The sequence below is a fragment of the Taurulus bubalis genome (genome assembly GCF_910589615.1).
Source record: "Taurulus bubalis genome assembly, chromosome: 4".
Taxonomy (NCBI): domain Eukaryota; kingdom Metazoa; phylum Chordata; class Actinopteri; order Perciformes; family Cottidae; genus Taurulus; species Taurulus bubalis.
Genome location: NC_136592.1, coordinates 29,000,339 through 29,021,826, shown reverse-complemented (window position 1 = coordinate 29,021,826; position 21,488 = coordinate 29,000,339). Strand labels below are relative to the sequence as shown.

Genomic DNA, 21,488 nt, shown 5'->3' with positions numbered 1-21,488 from the left:
CTCGGTTGTCTGTTTTCTTGAAGTGGGTTCAGGGAAGTGTTGAGGGGGCGGATAGTTTTGATTTTCTCTACATCGTGCTTAGCCAATAATGTTGAGGGAACTGTTGTGCACATCTCAGCTGGCAGACATTTAAAAGGGAGACAGTCCGGCGCTGGAGCAATTTGTATTAAACCCCCTGGCCCCTGTGTCTGTCTATGGAACGGTTAGTCTCCCACCCATCCACAGCCCCACCAGCGCGCAGTCCACAGCAGTAGGTGCCGATCACTCGGAAGGAGCCGTACAGGGCTGACAGGATCACATCAACGCACGTACAGCAGCGGAGGCGCAAACAGGTGAGTGGATTTGATCATAACATCCTCACACAACGTCTCCTGCCACGTTTGAACTTTATTTGGGCTATGGCTTATAACACTTACCACGCTGCACGCGTGTTGTCCTCTGGTGTTGACGTATACGTGGATGTTTTGTTAAATAACAAGGAGGTTTGAGTGTTTTTGCTTTGGCTGAATCTCTTTGCACAAGAGATGGCCTTATAATTAAGGAACAGAATATGCATTGTATTCCTCACTCTGATGTTTAGACTGATAATCAAATATACTTTAGTTTTAAAATGCAGTGTCTTGCGTTTAAAAAAAAACAAAAAAAGCAAGTTGTATGGGTGCGTTTTTACGCAGCGTAAAAACTTTGACAGCTGTGCGTAACGCGCCCAGAGTTGAAACGGTATTGATGATGAATTACTTTCTTCCTCTCCCCAAGGATGGCCGGCTCCACGCGTATCTTCTGCAGTATGGTTTTCATCATGGGGCTGCTCTCCTCTCCCGTGGATTCCAAAAGAACCCGAGGTTCACAAGGCGCCATTCCTCATCCTGACAAAACCAACCCAAACGAATCGGAGCAGCAACCGCAGACTCCGCAGGCGGGCTCCGGGTCCCGGCAGAGGCAGGGCTCATCCTCACCGGCCGACGAGGTGCTGGAGTCCAGCCAGGAAGCGTTACATGTGACGGAGCGCCAGTATTTGAAACGGGACTGGTGCAAGACGCAGCCCCTGAAGCAGACCATCCACGAGGAGGGCTGCGTCAGCCGCACCATCATCAACCGCTTTTGTTACGGACAGTGCAACTCCTTCTACATCCCCAGGCACATCCGCAGGGAGGAGGGTGCCTTCCAGTCCTGTTCGTTTTGCAAGCCGAAGCGTTTTACCACCATGACTTTTACTTTGAACTGCCCGGACCAGCAGCCACCCACCAAGAAGAAGCGCATCCAGCGCGTCAAACAGTGCCGCTGCATATCCATAGACCTGGACTAAAGAAATGTGTTGTGTGTGTGTGTGTGTGTGCGCGCGCTTTTCTTATTCATCGCGGACCGGATTGTCACACAGCCAAGAACACGTGCCTGTCTCCATCTAGAAGGAATCGTCCGCGAAGGCCTCTTTACATGGAGGCTACAGCGGGTTTCTTCTTGCACAACGTGTGAACAAATATGGACCGGCAATTTATAAACCGACGATGAACCGCAACGAACATTTTGCTCCTCACCAGTTAGCCAAGTTTTGAAAACAAGCATCACTGCACGGGAACGCAGACTTGGCATGCGCACGTTTTACGCACGGCTTCCTCACCCCGAGAGGACTGCATAACTCCGGTTTATTTAATAAATCAAGACGCTTATTGTGACGGGAAAAAATTCCTGTCCAATTTTGTATTTTGTTGTGTGCATATATGATTGTTGACCTGGACGTTTCCACTGTGTGGACTATGTTGGATGAGTGGCGATATTTGTAAATGGAAAATAGGATTTTTATTTCGCAGTTTCAAGAATGTTTCACCGTTAATTGATTTCTGTGAATTTCGATTTTTTTTTTTTTTTTTTAGTGGGGTGCCTACTCGGTTCTAGAGACACGAGGCTTTTTTTTGTTGTTGGTTAAAACGGACAATGTACAGCGATTTAAATAGTTGTAAAATGTACAGCCATCTTTGTAACTGGTTTGTTTATCCCTTCGCTAAATTATCCCTGAAAACATCAATAAACGGATGTCGAAATATTGTGCATATTATCTGTGACTGTACACCTGATTAAAATTAGGAAGGTGTGTAAAACAAAATGTTTAATTATGCCCTCATCTGCTGCATGGAGCAGCTTCTTGTTCGCACTCAGACCTTGGAATACATTTCATCGTTAAAGTAGTCAGTTTTATGAGAAGATGCCGGAACAAAATATGTTCCAATTATCCCTCGGAATGATCTAAAACTTCACCATTTTGTGTTCCATGGCTTGCAAATCTAACAGAGGGTTGAGAAGGGGGCACGTGGTCTTCTACTGACAATTAGGGATTGTCTGCCTAAAATCCACCAAGCCAATGTTTGACAAATAAGTTAATTGTAAAAATTGTTCTTCAGCCAACCATATTGAAGATCCCCCTCAAAATGTATATTCTAAAACCAAGGGCCACAGATGTAAATCTAGTTAGCTGAGAACAGTGAAACATTAACATTTTTCATCTTACTGGTCATTGATTGATGAACATATTTCCCCATAAAGTGCATTTTTAATTAGGTTTTTGAAATTACTGCAAATATTTAAATCCAGGTCCTAAAGTTCGTGACAGACTGAATGATGGTATTTTAGTGCTACACGGAAATGTCCATCCCATTCCAACAAAGTTCCAGTCATAAGACAAATTCCTTATGTTAACACTGCTAATCACTATTTTTTTTACAAGTCTTCCAGGAACAAGAGGATTGATTCAATGACTTAATCCTGACCCAGTTAGGCTGATTTATGAGTAATCAAATCCACTTTGATGACTCAGGTTTCTTACATAAATATAACATTTGCTTGGTGCACTGCCATGTGTCTGAAAGCCGGCCGAATGAAGTGTTGACAGAAGAACAGTTTGAGATATTTGTTCAGCATCCAGTAGTTTATTCTTGAAATTTAAAACAATTCCATAAAATTACAGAGCACCTATAAGAGAGCTACTGAGGGTCACATGAACCAACACACACACAGAGGCTACAGCAGTATCTGCTCTTTTGTTTGCTTTTCAAACCCTCTGAATAAAACAGTGGATGACATATCTAGATTCTTGTTTTACAAAATAAATGGCACATGTGAAAGACTTGGGAGGGTAAAAAAAAAAAAAAGTAACTCAAGGTGCAGTTTTATGTATACTCTGATAATGGAAATCTGTCTGAGGTAAAACAACTCATGGCTTCAGGTGATATGCTTAAATGTTCTTAAAACCCCAAAATACAACTCTCATCTCTCCAATCTCAAACTTAAAAGTATAGGCAGTTTGCTTTCTAAGCTAATTACTCCACTTCCACATATCACAGACTTCACTGTAAGTCATACACGTAATATCCATGTGAAAATATATCTTTTATCTGACTGACCTATCAGGTAGCTTCTCAGTCACACCCTCAATGGGACCAAAGCGGATGCTTTTTGGCAGAAAATAAATCATTCTTTACATAAATAGACTTTTCTGGAGCGTGGCTACATCTTACATTTGCGAAAATAAAAACATACACTTTAATAAACTTTCTTAGAAAAAAGAAAAAAAAAAAATCGAATAGGATTTTTATCATGGCGCAATACAATTCATAAATATTCTAAAGACCATACCCTTGCATAGGAAAAGAGGTGCAAAAAGGTGCAAGACATCTGAAAACTAAAATAACATAACAGGAGTGTGTGGCTTTTAGCGGCAACGACATACAGCTACTGCAAGCAGTAAAGTGCTTAAAGGAGTGCTGGACACCACGTGAAGAGGGATTAACAATTTAGCATACCGTATATATTTCATACTTTAGGTGGGAGCGGATGCACGGCCAAAACGTGTTGTGTTCTTTGGATGATTTTAAGTGTGTAAGTGTGTGTGTGTGTCGCTGCCAGGTTCTGCCCTTCTCTGGCCGTCACCCAGGAGAGGTCAGTCTGGTGCAGTGCTACACAATACAGTGAAACCTTAACACACACGCATTTTATACACAACGTGTCTCAATCTGCACGTGAAGCCCGGCGCAGATCATCCATCATACTTCTCAACGCTGCTCGGTCCCTGCCGATCCTACAGCATGACATATTTACAAGACTTTTAATGAGCCGTGGCGAATGAAAAGCTATTCGCTACAGCAAAGAACACGAGCGACTGCTTGTTGTTGTTTTACCACTTCCAGAGAGAGAGATTTCTTTTGTGAACAGGGATTTTCCTGTATCTGTTCACATAACGGCAACACCTTCCTCACACTTTGAATATGCAGGAGCATCATCACTCTGATGTCTAACATCTACAGCTCTGAAAGCAATGGGATTCTCAGCTCTTGAATAGATCCAGAAGGAACCTCTTGGATGCGTCAGCTGTTGTGAATCCCACTGACCCCTTGAGACCTTTCACAAGCTGGGCACTCAGAGGTCGCGCCCTGCCGGATGAATGAGATCAACCTTTGGCTTTTAAGACTCCAATCACTTCGGCTGTGTCAGCCATGCATCCTCGCTGCGGGCTCAGCTTCTATCTGGATGGGAGGGTGTTAGGAGGGCAGAGGGGCGGCCGTGGGAGTAATACGAGTCCGGAGAGTTTTTTTTTTTTTACTGTGAGTCCGTACGAGGGCTGTGAGTCCGGTTGTTGAGGCAGGTGGCAAAAGCAGGAGGGATGAGGCCCGCACACTTTCTGATCTGCGATGCTCCCGTCACTTGTCCTTTCACTCAGCTGGAAGACACGCTGGCTTCCTTCTGCCGCAGCCTCTCTTTCTGTTGGCAAGAACCGGAAAAAAGAAGAAGTGGTGGTGTATCTATTTCAGTGCAGACACCAGAAAGAGCTTTTAGGACACGTCATCTCTCTGCTGCACGGAGAGCAGTTCTTACCAGACTGTTGGCGTTGATCTTCTTGGTTTCGACTCTCTTCTCCGCTGTGATCTTCTTGATGTTTTCTTGAGCTTCCTTCAACCTAAAGAGGGGGGGGGGGGGGGGAACAAAACCCACAAGGACTTGATATGTGCAGACCCTTTAAAACCAGAAGCACACACACTAAAGGCGTTGGAACTAAATCATGAAACTCGTGGGACTTGCGAAAACAATATAAAGCCAGAAGCCTCTCATCACTGTGTCTTTGTAAAGTTGTCTGTAAGGGCAAGACATTTAAGTATGGACACACACACACACACACACACTCTCAGGAGTTTGCGGTCAGTGAAAACCCTATAAGTGAGAAGCCGTAGAGAATGACAGTGGGCTGATGAGATAATGAGGCAGCCTTTAAAAAAACACTTGGCTTTTATGACTGTACAAACAGTTAATCGTACATAAGCACAATCAGCTGCGAGTAGCACGGGACACAATTACCAAGTAAAAAAATTAAGAGAGAGCACATGGATCCGTGGCTGGAGGACACTAAATGTCTCGCTATGACAACCTCCATGTGTGAAGGGCCGTGAAGCCGCCGCATGATGCTTGAAATGACCACGCAGTAACGAGCAGCCTCACTCCTGTGCAGTCCCGTCGTCTCCACACATGTCCAGCATCATTACAGTGTTTATCAGTTCTCCCAAACGCTTGCTAGTAAAGCCAGGCGGCCGCCAGGAGGGTCTGCTGTCCCCCCGACACGACGCCTCAGGTCAGAGGAAACATCATAAATTCAGGCCCCAGTCCTTCAGACAGAAGGCCGAGGCCTCAGCTATGCCGGTTTGATAGCCTCGCTCTCTGCTATAATTAAGCATCTGCACATCACCCTTGTACAATTAGTGCCAATTTGACATTATGTCTCGAGGTCGTTAAGCACCTATCACAAGGTGACGGAGACAAGAAGTCTGACCCCAGGATGAAATGGTTCAGGCTCAGTTTGGAAGCCAAGGTTGTGCTGTGCAGATATTTCACACCAGGCTTTACAGAGGATATAAGTCAGTTTTTTTATGACCATCTCTTTAAAAAGGGGCACTCCAGTCATTTAGCATTGCTCTTCATTAAATTGGAAAAATCCACAAAGGAGGCAGAGATATTCCGCCTTTTCGTCCCGAGGAAAATGTAAATGCCCAAAGTTGTAACACTTTTACTGTTGTAAACATTCCAGGGATCTGAGATAACTGCAATGATTTCTTTCCAGATTTTTAAAGCTGCCAGGAAACCGTTTTCACAGGTTGATAGTACTTCTCCTGATAAGTAAGCTAATCTACATGTGTTTTAGACAGAGAAACAAAGACATGAAGCAGCACTACCACAATCCAACCCACCTCTCCTTGGAGATTTTCTTGTTTTGTCGTGTCCATGTGTTCTTGAAGTCATTGCAAAACTCATACCAAATCATAAAAACGAGATTCGGGGCCACTTCTTTCTCCCCGGACTTTGGCTTGACCCCAAGGAAGCTCACCGTGTCCTGGAAGCTGTATTAGAAAACAGAACACAGGCACAAACACTGTTGTCTTACTCATACTTAAATACGAATACATAATCAGACATAAGGGTGAGGTAAAAAAAAAAAAAAAGCACAAGGAAGCGAAGGCGTATGAATGCACAAGAAACAGACAAAATTAAAAAACAACAACAACAAACATGTAAAATGGATGTAAAATAAAAAGGGAAAATTATGGATGTAGAGTGAGACAGAGAGGCGGGAAACAGAGGTGGAAGGAGAGAGTCCACCCTGCTGGGCCACGGCGGAGAGCCAGTAGCGGCAGCTCCATTATCACATTGACCTCCACAGCCTGCAGGGGAAGACTGCCAGAGGAGACGGAGACAGCCAAGAACAGGCTGCTGCTGGAACAGCAACACACACACACACACACACACACTAAAGTGGAACTCACACATACAGCTCCAAAAACAAATTCACTGGCAGACAATCAAAGATGTGAATATGATATGACGAATGCACATGTGAGCTCACTCAGAAAAGGTTTGCACACACAAAATAAACATATAGAGACGCATCAGATCTTTGTAAATAAGCAGAATGTGGATTTTCTGTTCACTGGGACTGTAGCACGTTCAGTTGTAACCAAATCTGAACTCCCAGCGGCACACACAGGGCAAGAAGAGAAGCCTGCTGCTTAGGCTTCCGTCCCTAACCCAAACATGAAAGACATTTCCTAGCAGTGCCTGTCAAAGGGTTTGATAGAAGGGGGCCATGATTCAAAGGATGCTCCCTGTCCCATTGACACCCAGAAAGGCTCTGACCTCCAGATGCTAGGTGGCTTTTTGCGACGCTAATCTAAGACACGTTCCTGTGGAGAGAAATCCTCCAATATGCTACCCAGACGGCTTGCAAAAAAAAAGTGGGCTTCTGCATTGCATGAGCCTGCTTCACATTTCCCAGTGATGCGTCATTTTGCTATGATGCTCGAAAAGAAAAGAAAAAGGGAGAGCGCTGTAGATCATTGTGTACGCTACAAAAGAAATCAGAGTCTCTGGGATGTTTTGATTGACCAAACCGTCCCAGGTAGCTTTGTTGCAGCCGGGCCCCGGTCTGGCATGATGGACTCTTCTCCATCAGCTCCTCTGCTGACCCTGGGGCATCATGTCAAAGCACGCACAAATCAAGCAACAACGGTTTTCCTTTCACCCTCCAGAGCACACGCAACAAGCAGATACACAAGCTTCACTCAAAACAGATGCAAAACACACTCACACATGCCAGTACACCTACGAAACAACAATCAGGCAGACCTTTGTTCATTTGCGAGCACAACACTTACACTTGTACACACACACACTCTTCTGTAATACATGCTATGATGCCATTGCCGTGAGAGGGTTTACTGCAGCGCTCGTAGCCGGCATTCCTCACTGACAGCTATATAAAAAAAGAAAAGAAAAGAAAGGCCCATTACGAAACCATGAGCATCCGTGACAATCAGGGAAATATCTGGAAAGGAAACTCTGCATTCCTTTGTTTTCCCGGTAAAAAGAATCCCAGAAGTAAACTCCATGTTGTTTGCTGATTCAGCAGAGGCACTAAGCCGTTTTGTGCCATTGCCATCATTCAATACCCGAGTAGAATAACTTAGCTAGCGTCTATGAAACCATGGCACGGTGACGCAGTTGGGCCAAAGGAAATTGAGCATGATGTGGGAGAAGCAAACTTAATGAGACGTAACCGAGGACAGGACCAGAATACCTCAGTGAACCCAAACATGAAGCAGATAAAGTACAACTGCATGTTGAGGGGAAAGGCACTCGCCTGGAATTACAAGTTACTTAATTACAATTAAGCTGAATGTAATTATGTGCATTAAGTGCTTTCTGACTGGTAGAGCTGGGCAGTAGTTTAATATGTTCATTAATGTTTCTGTTGTCCAAATGAACAATCCTAAAACAGATTGTGATTACAAAATAAATAAAAATAAGCCCTTGAAGTTGTGTGACTATTTTTACATAACAGCAGCTATGTTATATATGATCTTGCAGACATTTGCTACGCATCAATATTGAGTCTAGAGTCAGGCTTGCAGCTTTCAGAGATATTACGCGGTAACGGTGACAAAGCCAACATGCAGATGTTCAGCAGGTAAAATGTGCTCGTTAGCTCTAAACACGGACTGATGGGAATGTCCTTCATTGTTACGCTATTTGTTCTAACAAACCAAAGTATTGGACCATTTTGAATTTTTACCTGCTAATGGCAATAAATAAAAAGTCAAAAGCAATGCACAGATGAAGCCACGTCACTAGCATAGCTAAAACAACGATATATATATATATATATATATATATATATATATATATATATATATATATATATATATATATATATATATATATATATATATATATATATATATATATATATATATATATATATATATAAATAAAAAATATATATAAATAAAAAATGCTACCAACAATATGATACCGGAGTTTAGATACTTACTTTGAGGAATATAAAAACAGTTTTGTCTAAAATGTGTTCTTAATACTAGCAGCCATACTAGAGTATGTTTGATCAAATAAAAAAAAGGTCAAGTTTATTTATATCCTAAAAATGCTAATTCAACAAAAAGTGTCTCCAGAAATAATTTCTGGACATCTCCATGATTAATTGATAATTAAAATAACCGTTAGCGCCCTGTTTGACAGACAGTTGCAGCTGGAATCCGCCCTAATTCTTGTCAGTGTCCTGATTCTCATCGTCTGGCCCTTCTCCCTGGCGGTTGACTTTAAACTCACAGTCCCCTCATGAGGCCGAGGTGTCAGGTAGCACTGAGGATGTGTTGTCTGTTTCCTTTATTAACACCACCATGTTGCGGCCACCGCTGCTGTGTGTGTTTTTGTGCGAGGATCTCTCATCCAGTGCAGATGTGAGAGCCCACCCAGGACCCAGTGAGCCCGCTGACGCCCATATTCATCAACAGCGTGTCACTTTTACGAGGTGGCTCTGTGGGAACCTGAGAAAGAGACCCCCCCCCCCCCCCCCCCCCCCTCCCCCGCTCTACCTAACGCAAGTCAGCCAGCCTCCTCTTTAGATGAAATTAAAGGAAAACTTCATTAAAAAAGGCAAAGGTGCCGTCAGCTGCGGGGCCCCACCAAGTTCAACGCCTTCATTACAGTGGTGTCACTCATGCACCACAGACACACACACACACACACACACGTTCAGGGGGTAGAGGTATCCCTATATGTTGGGGGCGGAGGTGAGGGGGGACCAGGACCGAGAGGTGCAGCAGCCCCTCAGCAAATTCTCTTGGCTAAAAACCAGCAACATGAAACAGAACAGTTTGGAAGCATTATCTGAGTTATAGTAATTGTCCAAAGCAATCAACTTCCTAATTGTTTATAGTTTCCATTTTCCGACGTCTTTCACTTTGTGCTTTCATGATTTATTTTGGAAGAGGAAGAGTTGCGATATAAAGCAAACAATTCTGCTCTCTATCCAAACAAGGCAAAAATAATCTATTTGCTTTGTTTGTCTGCCCCACCATCTTTTTCCAATATGAAATGTTCCAGATATGATTTTGCTCGGACAGCGAGCTCAGCGGCTGCCAGTGTGTCTTGCGCCTATAAATCTCTCAGAAAACTCTCGGGAGTCTTCTGCACAAAACACGGCAGATAAGAATGATAGGAACTGAAGGGGAGGAAGCACAGGGCGTTCAGGCTTAAAATACAGTTTGCTGCATGTTGGTGTGTGTGTGTGTGTGTGTGCGTGTGCGCGTGTGTGTGATAAACTACAAAAGGCCTAGAACTAAGTAATAACTAGTTCAAATATACATAAAATCCTGCAAAAATAAATTGCTTCTAAATCACATCCAATAATCCCCCTAAACTCAAAGTTCGTGAAGCCCCTTGATTTTAGCAGAAACATTATGCGGCTAATAACTCTATGCGACTATACAAATTGCAACCATTGTGCCATCAGAAACCAGCTATGTTATCCATGTGAAGCATGTTAAATAACTGCAATGTGATGTTTGAAATGCACGACACTTGAAGAATTCCCTTGTTGAGGAATGAAATCCACAGAAAATAACAATATTGTCTACCCACACATCTTTCATTTGTAATTTTAAATGCATCTTAGCTTGGGATTGTTAAAGTTGGTTCGTACCTTCTCTGGGCTTCATTGAGTCGATCCTCTTCAGCTGAATGCTCCTTTTGAGCTGGGAAAAAAAAGAAAGACAATATTGGATTAAAATACATGGTGGGGCAGATTATGAGGCTCTTGGTAACATAGATAACCAAATGTTTCCACAGAGAGACACTGAGAAATGATCACAGGAACACTGGCGGGTCCAGAGGGGGGCGCTGTGTTCATTAGCCTTCCTTAAGGTTGTCAATTGAAGAAGAAGAAGAAGAAGAAGAAGAAGAAGAAGAAGAAGGGCTCTGGGTTGAGATGTCAGTGACACAGTGAGCATGTTATCCAAGTGACAGTTAAGCACACTGTAAAGTTTTACATGCTTCATGATCCTCGGGGCGGGGAGCGGCGGCCCGTTTGCGGGGTTGCGTGTGTGTGTGTGTCGAACATACATGTGCGTGTTCTAAGCTGAACCGATGCAGGGGCGCAGGGTTGAGCAGGGAGGCTTGGGAACTGGAGGCTCCTGTGGACTCCTGCCATGTAAAAGTGTCTAAATGCAAGGCAGATGTGTACGGCGGGCCAGGCCGAGGTGCAAGAATTTATCTAGGGCCAGAGAGTGCCTGTGATCTCAGATTTATTGCATTTTCCAGATTCATCCTTTTTACAATGATGGGGGACCTTTCCTACTTGAAGATTTAAGAGGGGGAAGTCTCCAAAAAATTGTTCAAAGGCAGGTTTGGGGGTCTTTTGGGAGAAGGTGAGCTTAAGCCTCCGACCAACCACCCCTTTTACTTTTACTCTTTTTTTTTTTTAAACATGTATGTGGGCAACGGGGCTGAGGTAAACCTAATGAATGAAGGTTGTGGCTATGTCTGGGATAGAAGAGGGGGGGGGGGGGGGGGGGCGTGACCAATGGCGTTAGTCTCAGTGGGGGTCAGGCTGGCGCCTGAGGTACCCCTCTGGTGCGACTGTGTAGAGGTGGCACTGGAGCCGAGAGGCTGAGAGCGAGAGAGAGACAGAGAGAGAGAGCGAGAGAGAGAGGATGTGTGAAGTTTCTCTTCCTCTGCTCCCTGTGCAAACATGAAACCAGTAGTCGCTAACTAGAAAGTTATGAGATGTGCATGCTGAGAGGGACAATAAATTAGGGCTTTAAAACTCTGACACACTTTTCCAAACCGCAGCTATACCTAGCAGCTAGATAAAGAGATGGGAAGCAGTCTGAGAGGGATGCTGAGGATGTTGAGGATTTCCACAAAGCATCCCTCTCCGTTTCCCCACACCGCCTCTATTTGAACACAGATGCATCTCAGAGACTTCATCAAAAACAGCTTCCTTGGACAGTCACTATTTGTTAAAAAATCTGTCCAAAATAAATTCTACAGCACCTGCGTAATTCACGTTCATGTGAACAAGAGGTATTTGGGTTATTGGGGTCTGACTCACTGGCAACAAAGAAAACGCAAGGAAGTGATGATACACATGTATTTCCACAAAAGAGCCAGCGAAATGAGATTTACACAAGCGGAGATTAAAAGCAGGAATTTGTTTTCAATTAGTCATGGCTTGTATTCAACACAAAAAATATGAGATCCCCAGAGGTTTCAAAGAGCTCCTATTAAAAAAGAAAAACAAAAAAGGTGGTTGATTAGACGTTTAACCCACGACGGGCTGGTTTCTTTAACTTTACTTCAGAGAATAATTCTAAAGATAGAGAGAAATGACATTTGAGGGGTTAGAGAAGACTTGATCCAAACCAGAGAAAAACAGTGACGGAACGAGCACAGGATCAGCCTTACAAGAGAACGGATCACTGGATTTCGGAGGCATCCCCTGTTAGATCTGGGAGCGATCACACAGGCGAGTTTAAGAGGCAGAGCGCGGGGCGTTCGGGTTCATCTGCAGGCCCTGCTGAGAGCCTCTCCACAGGCTGGGTTAGGGGTCAGTGCTACTCGGAAAACACGAGTCTTTATCTGTTGATTCACTGGTGTACTTTGATCCTCTTGTTTAAGGAAGCGGTTATACCCAACGGTTAATGCCAATATCTAAAATCATGTGTCAAACACATGCATCTGTGGTCAGCCTCCTGAGCGTTAACCTGGGTGAAAAATTCACTCGTTCACTGATGAGTCAGAGTTTAAGAGCCTCGGCTCGCTCTTTGATGTGAGGAGCTGTTGCTTTGTTTTGCCTTTTGAAGCCATGGAGTCATCACGAACAATGATTACGCACCGCTCCTCCCAAAGCATGGGCAACGGCTGGAGGAATTCTGTTTATGAAAGAAAGGTTTACAAGTATCCCACTGGAAAGTTTATGTTCAAGATGTGCCTTTTGCAAATCAATGCCGCTCCGTAGCCGCCGGTGGCAAACCGCAGCGGTTCTGAAAGCGTTCAAATATGCTGCGATACTGGCCAAAGCTCAAGGGAGGCTGTGGTCGTTCAGAGGTAGTAAAGGTGGATAAGATAACTAGAACAATGTCATGGCACATTTCTATAACTAGAATAGTGCGTAATCCCAGCGTGGGCTCGGTATGCAATAAGCGTCTTTTCAGGAGTTGTGCTGCAAACACGGACTCCCCACCAATTTTCACTCTGCACCGCAAACATCTGGCTGCAATCTCCCCGCGAGATACCTCATTTGACTCTTTTATGACAGAGTGAGTCTGTTGTTTCACCACTCGGCCCTGCTGCAAGTAATGCAGGCAATTAGTCCCTTAATGCAGTCTGGTGCTTGTGTGACACTTTCCTCTGTCGCTAAGACTTACGTTTTGGCTCGATGCCGATTAACACATAGCACACATTAAAGGGGTAGTTCTACTCAAATTACAGAAAGAAACATCTGTCACTTGCCTCGAATTATACGTGGTCATGCAGAGCGTTTTGGGCCTCCAAGTTTTGAGATATCTGCCACTCAGATTTATTCCTTCATGCCAATACAATCGGAGGTGAACAGAATGTTGTTTTGATTATTACATTCACAATTTTTAAGGCATCCTAGCTGCCGAATGGTTTAAGTTGCTTATCATAAAACATAATACATATCTCCAGTTCAATTCCAGCCATAACATAAATAAACCTCCTGCAAATGAATAGTAAGTAAGCAGACAATGAACAGTCCATAGATCTTGACTATTCCTTGGGTAGAAAAAAAGTTCCAATAAAAAAATATTCCCTCTGAGGTCTGTGGATCTTGTAGAGTAGCAGGGACAGAGTTTCCTGCTGTACATTTATGCAAACCAACTCCCCAGTTTCCTTCTGGCCTCTTGTGTCGACTCTGATCTCCACTTATCTGCTGATTTCGGAGGATTCAGGAAAGCTTTCTTTCTTTTTCTTTGCATAAAAAAAATCAATCACCCCAATGTGCAGTTTGTAGATTTGATAGAAGGCACAGAAGGTATTTTAACAGTATGCTACCAGTTAAGTGGCAGCTACTACACCTATAGCAGAGGCTGGGAAGACCAGTGTCTAGGTCAGAAAGGGGACAGACGGAGAGATGATGATGTGTCGGGGGAGGCTCTGCTCCTGTCCCGGTGGTCCGCAGACCTGATCCACTGAGGCCGGCCAGTCTTTACAAGGCCGCAGCCAGAGGTGTCCTGCCAGCTTTATGGCAGCCGAAAGTACATGAGAACCATGTTAGAGGCAATGTGATCCCTTCTACAGGCCTGGAGACTCATGTCCTCCTCATGCTTTCTTACAGCGCACGGAGATGCCCTCTCCTAACGCGAACACACACACACACACACACACACACACACACACACACACACAGAAACACACTTGCAATAAGACGCAGATTCTGCACCACCCAGCTGACTGTCTGACATGGCAAAAAAACATAATTATACCTTCCCCTTTTTTAAAAGGTCCCATGCTGTGAGTCTGGGAGAAAACAGGTCTTTTCTAGCCCTGTAAGCTCTTTTTCATGTAAAGCCAATGTCCAAATGAAAGTTTCATTCATCTTTGAAGAGACTAAGAATATTCTTTTTCCAGGGTCAGGAGCAAAATATATGCTATATATTTATAACTTGCAAAACCATATGTGGAACAATGTTTCCACCATGTTTATAGTTTTGCCCCACATAAAACATCTTGACTCACCAGTCGAGATAAATCCTTCCATCTTCTCCTTGAAGGGCTGCAGGTATTCCTCTGACGGGTGAGCACACACCTTCTGCACCGTCTTCTCACAAACTTGTAGAGAGAACAGAGAAAGACAAAGCAGGGAAATGATGAGCGATACAATGACTTAAAGTAAAGGGAATCGAGGAAAAAAAACTAACTGTAAGAGGAGAGTCATTCAGGGATGTAAACCAGTTCAATACTAAGAAAACTAATCCATTAAAACTAGGAAATTAGGTTAATTAAAACAGGATGAGAAAGACGAGAGGAGTTGAAAAGAAAACATCATTTCACTTCAGAGTAAACAGTGAGAGCATTTAATTCAATGGATACCACTGGTGGAGAGCATCCCATGGTGTATACATCAGGAATGTTTGTCCGTTGTTTTACATGTAGCTGCCGTTTCTGATATAACTTTATATTGTGTTCTGAAAAGATGTCGTAAAAGACAGATTTCCCCTTTGTATTCCGCCCGGCTCAGACCCGTCTGTCCATGCGAGTGCAGCAGATGTGTTTGCTGTTTGTTGACGGGCTTTGTGCCAAATGACCCAACGCACACCAGCTCAGAGAACAACGGCGTGATTGAGCGCGTTCCAGCCGAACCTTCTCCATTTCCTCTCGACTGTATGCCGGGGTTGCTACTATACACACACACACACACACACACACACACACACACACACACACGCACGGTGAAAGAACGTTGGCACATCCAAGCTGCAAGTCATTAATGGCTGCAATAAATACCGTAACTTGCTTATGACTGCATAGCATAATAGTTCCGCAACACAACAAGAGGTCTGGCCGCTGTCTCACTCCACTGCGTTGCTGCTTTCAGATCGGAGTGTGGCGCTCATATGTTTTTGCATGTGGAGCCGCTGCACCTGCAGCGTGGTGAACTCAGTCGATTACATCTTTTGTTTATTAGCGTTCTCAATAAATCAGACAGGAAACGCAACGTCTGCACATTAAAATTGAGAAGTAACTACGCACAGCCTCTCAGTCTGGATTCCAGGGCATTTCATGGATAGTAAGAGCCGGCAGTGATCAAAATAAAAAACAGAAATCAGCAACCAAACAAACATGACCAAGATATCCTGTTTGGACAAACCACGTTTCCTTACCAGAAATCCCCCCCAACTCAAGAGAACGACCCATTAAAACAGTGTTCAAAACCGCAAGTCTACAATTTAGAGGCGGCTCTCGTCCAAATGTGGTCCAGACAGCAAAGGCTGCATGAAGGAAGCTCACAAAAACACAGCAGCTGTAAAGAATAAAAACTAAAACTCCAGTTTGAGACATTGTCTAGCAGCGATGATACATATTTTAGAGGAGTGCATTGAAAAAGAAGATTCTCCTGCGATGCATCAGGCCAGACAGGAGATCTCAGAACATTAAAGGGCTTTTGCCTGAAAAATTACTTATCGGTCACAAATAAAGACAACGTGTGTGTTCATGGAGCAGTGAATTATAATGTTGCACTTTTGCATGAACCGTCCCTCAAACTATGACGGGACAACAACAAGAGTTGTGGGAACATGTTTCTATGCCTCACACTTTATTTCACGTCTTACAAAGTATGTATTAACACACACCATGTGTGTGCATAATATACATGATTTTTTTTGTTGCTTTTTTTAAAAAGGTTAAAAAGTATTTTACAAAATGTTTGTATTAAATGTTTGTTTTCAACTAATTGTGCATATAATAACAGCTATCTTGAATTAATGAAACTATTTTAGATATACAGTGCATACATAGAGCTATAGATATATCTCTATAGTAATGTGGATAGTCACAATATAAGTATTGGCATGCTGACTTGGTATTAGAGCTTCTAATAATCTGCGAAAAAAAAAAGGTCTTGTTTAAATTCTCATGATATAAATAAATAAACCACGAATTAAACCTGAATTATGTAAACATAGAAGATGTGAAAAATCTAATGACAATTCAGATGTAGATCCCAAAATCTATAAATACTTTCCACAATGTGTCATCAGTAAATCATAGTGTCTTAGTAATGTAACATCCAATTACAAATTGATGACGAAAATCCGTATCTGGTAGTATCCAATAGCACAAAGTGTATCATTACAACTGTTAACGGTTACAATCGCTTCCCTTCTCTATGTGTGAAGAGTGAGGAAAAACAAAGCTGATTTTTCAATACGTGACAACTAAACGGCACCCATGGATCGTCCCATCAGGCTCACCGTCTGCTCGGTAGCCACAGAGGACCAGTTTCCCCTCCGCAGACATACAGACAGACCGGATCATGATGGCGGCCACAGCAGGGTTCTGAAAAGCCCTTCCACTGTTAATACAAGGGGAAAAACAGATGAGGTCACAGGCAGTGAGCTCCGCGGCTTTCAAAACGGGGGTGCTAATGTATTCTCCGTCGAGACATCTCTGAACAGAGGTCGGTGAATATTTACATGGTCCAGAAGTAACTTGTCCAACCAGAGCCGCAGGTACAACATATCACCTTGTGGAAATATCCAGATGGAGTCAGAGCCGGTATCCTGAGGCACTCGAGCCACATTTACAAACATGCATCTATCTCTCCAGAGGACAATCCATCATATGCCAACGGGAGAAAGTCGACCAGCTCCAGTTTTGTGAATTTTGAAGTAACACGACAACAGCTGTTGGGTAAATGGTGGCGATAATGGGAAGAAAAACAAACAAACCAGCCAGACTTCTGCTCCAGGATTTACCATGTGTGGTTAGCAAAAGATGGGTGACTTTGATGTCATGATGTGCTTATGATTTTACCGCAGTAAGCAAGAGCGGCCAGGAAATCACAGCACACTAAGACAACGCCCAACTGTGGATGAGAGATGATGTTTGGATGGGGAACCTGCGGAGCGCCACAAGATGAACCTGCTGGGTGATGAATATTTCGGTGTCGCTCTGGATCATTATTTAAAGTAAAACACTGAGGGAGCAAACCACTAGGCAGAGAAACACATGATAATACACAGGTGAGTCTTTTTGCCCCTTTTTGTTAAAACTACAGCTGAACTACAGTTCTACATTTTCCAAGAATGTAAAAAATCAGATGGGAAAACCTTAAGCCCTGTTGTAAAAAAATAAAAAATAAATCATTTTTGGAGAATGTTTTTATTAGAGGTTAAGCCAGTACCGTGCTCCAGTCCTGGCATATTCTAGTTATTTATACCTGAAGAGGGAATCACTCTCACAGATCCCCAATTATCTCCAATCCCAGCAGACCCCCCTCTCTACTGGATCAGGCTATTCCTCCTCGGCGAGGCCAGCCAGGAGCCTGCCTCTATAGGAAAGGCAAGACACCCTCTCCACTCCTCATAAATCAACCCATATCCATCACACTAAACCCTTCTCCTACATTTTAGCTGGAGAATACTGTTCTGACAAGTAGGAACATGAGGCAGGACTTAGAATATGAGGTGGAGCATTAACTCTTGTTAAAATGTGGATGCTGGGAGCATTAAAATCACGAGAGAATGCTATGATTAGTGAGAGCAATGTTTATCTATACTCGTCACACTAGCTCAATCTGTGAAGATTCTTGTTTGGTAAAAGGGCCTCTTTCATTAGATGTTATTCTTATTTAATGTGCAGGCTGTTTGCAACCAATTACTGACAAATTACCAAACATTTAGCATTACTTTTGTGTTACTAGCTCAGATGAACAGTGACTGTACCTCAGCACGCCGTTCCGAGAGGAGCCTACGTCGTAAAACAGACCTCAGGCTAAAAGGCCCTGCCTGAACTTGACATTAAAGGCCATTTAAAATCAGGACACTGTCTGATTTTCCACAGTGATGAATGCCTAACCCGGGCCAGGCCTTCTGTGAAACACTAAACTCCCCTGAGCAGCAAATGAGCTCTGACTGTTTCTTTTTATTTGATCCTATTTCATTCGGTAGCGTCCCTTCCTCTCTATCCAGTCCAATTACGCGGCAGTTAAAGGGATCTTTAAGTAAAGATAAACGTAATCTTCAGCTTGGGTGCTTTATCCAAAGCCAATTGCACTACTCTACATGAATTGAGTCAGAAACTGAATAGAAGATATCGATCTTTATAGGAGCCGAGCGTCCTACAGTAGGGTTGGGGTCCCTCTGGCCTCCCATTCATCCCTCCCCCTGAGAGGAGCACAGAGAGAGGTCATCACCCTCTCCCCAAACAGGAAGCCCCATCAAAAGAGGATCATGTTTCTGCACAAGCCAGTGAAGGAGAGGGCAGACAAGCAGACCAGCCGGGTCCCGCTCATGAGCATCACCGATGACTAAACGCTGCACACGCATGCAGCAAAGCGTCATAACGTCTGCAAACACACTACTGTGCCAATTTTAAAAAAAGGGCAGTATGCCGAGATTTGTATGAGACAAGCACACATTGCCGCTGTCTGAGGAGGAGGCTAAGCTAGTAGAGACTGCTAGCACAGAGTCTCCTGACCTTTGACCCAAGCCTGGAGGGCGAGACACCATCGACCACTGCAGTCGCCACCTCAGGATCAGCTGAGGGGCAGGCAGCCCCGCTCGCCTCAGTCAAACAGAGCCAGTTAACCAAAGTGTGATTCAGTATCGGCCTCTCGGTGTCAGACACAACTCCGTGTGGATGGAAGTGATCTGTGTTAGCATTATAATCAAGACCACTTGCTTTCTTTAGGCTGGTTTATAATAGCCAGGCATAAATATTTATTCTTGGCGGCTGGAGAGGATAAAAATGGTGAAAGTCAGAGGTGGAGCTCACCAAACATCCAGAATCCAATGCTCGCCCTGTGATGCCAATACCCCCGAGGACTACTGTGCCAGACTGTGCTGCAGCAGAGATCAAATACGAGGGCCCTTGTGTTGCATTTATTGTCTTCAGGTCTTCCATTTTTTCCTAATAAATGAGTGACAGCTTGAGGTAGGTCTGGGTACTTTAGTAGACTCTTTGTATTTTTCCCCCAGGTCAGAGAGGAGAGGGCTTTAACAGCGATCTAAAAAACGTAGGGGAGAGCTGCGGAGCATATCTAATTGCTTTCATATGCCGTATTATTGGTTGATTTAAATAACCACAGACACCAGGGGCACTGGGGGGCATCGCCTTTAACCTCCGCATGGCCCTGGCCAAGACTGACTGGCTGGGTTGCTGAGTGGCTCGGCGCCCGCGAAACTTTGAGCACAGAATATCAAAATCGGGTTCGCTTATTTATCCGGCAATTGTGACTCTTATGCTTTGCCAATGAGCTGGTATTTGCTATTTGATTTTACTCCTGCTTTTAAATTTTTAAAAAAAGACAGCAAAAAATAAATGTAGATGATTCTTTGGCTAAGTGCTCCGTCACTGGTCCTGAAACGGGAGAGGGTGCGGCGTTATGAGGACACGGCTGTTAAGAGATATAACGTCTGGTAACGGGGGAAAGCCGCCTCAGGCCATCCAAGGTCCTGAATACACCATGAAACCGCTCGGCACAGGGCGGGTAGAGTACGTGGGATTTACATACAACCTGCCTGACTGATTTACAAAGAAACAAATGCAATGTGGTATGAATGTACTTCATACAACAACAGGACATGTCCTACCAGTCAGATCCTTCTTCAGCTTCCTGATGTCCTTAGTGAGGTCTTCAAACTTAACCTGACCGGCCTGGAAGAAATCCTGAGGCTCCGGCATAGGGAACACACTCTTTTCTGTGCCGGCATGCTGGAACAGTGGATCACATGTAAAAGTACATGAGTGATGAGTGACGGATGTTTTAAGAGTGTCACGGTGTAAAATTGTGTGAATTTGATTGACGGTGCCTTACCTCGTCAAAATTGCGCAGGTAATATAAAACCACATAATCCACCAGGTTCATTCGATTGTCCTGAGGATGAAATGAAAATCATACTTATATTATCTACATATTGATACATCTTTGCGATTGGATTATATGGGCCTATTTAGCTAAGATTTCAGGGCATTATGGCAGATTTTCAGTGTAAAAATGTAAACAATGTTTCACCCTGCTCTTGACGTCCTTTAGTTTGGGGAGGATCTCCAGTCCGAAGCCATCAGCCTGACCGCGTGTCCTGTTCCCACCGTTCATGTAGTTCCCAAAGGCCAGAACAAGACCCATTACATCCCGCAAGCTATTACACTCTAACAGCTCCTGACACACACACACAGTTAGTAAACCTTCACACAGCGTAATGACATTTTTCTAAAACACTGTTTATTAACGTGATGTTCTTACTTTGCTGACAGTCGAGATGATCTCCACCTTACGACGAATGGAGGAGATGGTATCGAGGAATACCGACTGGAAGATGATGCAGTGGGCTCGGCCCGCGAAGTCGGGAATCTGGGAGAGCTCATAGAGAAACCTGGAAAACAAAAGGGCAGGAGGAGGTGGTGGAAGAGAATGGGGTGTGATGTGTTATGACAGAATTAAACAAAATGTCTAACAGGAAGAACTATTTCGGGTCCTTGGCAGGCTGTGCTTCCCCATGCAGGCCGTCTGAGTCAATGTTGCTGTTCACAGGCAGCTGATAGTCATGAGCCGGTGCTGCTCGGCTGGGTTTGAAAGGTCCGCGGGGTCGGGCGGAGGGAGAGCAACGAGCGGCGCACAGAGACTGATCAAAGGAAGCTGCGGCCTGATGGGAGACGACTTATGTAAACAGGGCCGTGTCAGAGGGGAGGGGAGCGGTAACATCCTGAGTGATCAGGCCCCGCTGATGGAGGTAGACACTGAGTAGGGACGACTCGGGCAGCCGTAGTGACAGCTCTGGTCAAACATGGAAATAGGAAGGCCAGGCTGAGCGGCACCGCTGGGTCCAGGCTTCGTTAACGGGCCCGGACTACTTAACTACTGGAGCAATGCTCATTAATGCACATGTTTTCACACACACACACACACACAC

General features: G+C 44.2%; 2 protein-coding genes across 2 annotated transcripts in view; one reads left to right on the top strand and one right to left on the bottom strand.

Moving 5' to 3' along the window:
- Positions 1–757: 757 nt before the first annotated feature.
- On the top strand, positions 758–1,306 carry grem1b (gremlin 1b; the record flags this gene model as incomplete). Its single annotated transcript, XM_079216940.1, has 1 exon — positions 758–1,306. One exon carries the CDS (start codon positions 758–760, stop codon positions 1,304–1,306), a length of 549 nt encoding a protein of 182 aa, XP_079073066.1.
- A 3,237-nt stretch (positions 1,307–4,543) lies between these two features.
- Positions 4,544–21,488, bottom strand: part of LOC306735355 (formin-1) — a gene marked incomplete at its 5' end in the record, with an annotated part of 46,184 nt that continues 29,239 nt past the window's right edge. Inside the window, 9 exons of the mRNA XM_079216815.1 lie at positions 4,544–4,749; positions 4,864–4,945; positions 6,225–6,374; positions 10,532–10,583; positions 14,590–14,682; positions 20,169–20,289; positions 20,393–20,452; positions 20,591–20,737; positions 20,822–20,951. Coding sequence (XP_079072941.1) covers positions 4,705–4,749; positions 4,864–4,945; positions 6,225–6,374; positions 10,532–10,583; positions 14,590–14,682; positions 20,169–20,289; positions 20,393–20,452; positions 20,591–20,737; positions 20,822–20,951 — 880 coding nt within the window. The 3' untranslated portion in view covers positions 4,544–4,704. The remainder of the gene's footprint in view (positions 4,750–4,863; positions 4,946–6,224; positions 6,375–10,531; positions 10,584–14,589; positions 14,683–20,168; positions 20,290–20,392; positions 20,453–20,590; positions 20,738–20,821; positions 20,952–21,488) is intronic.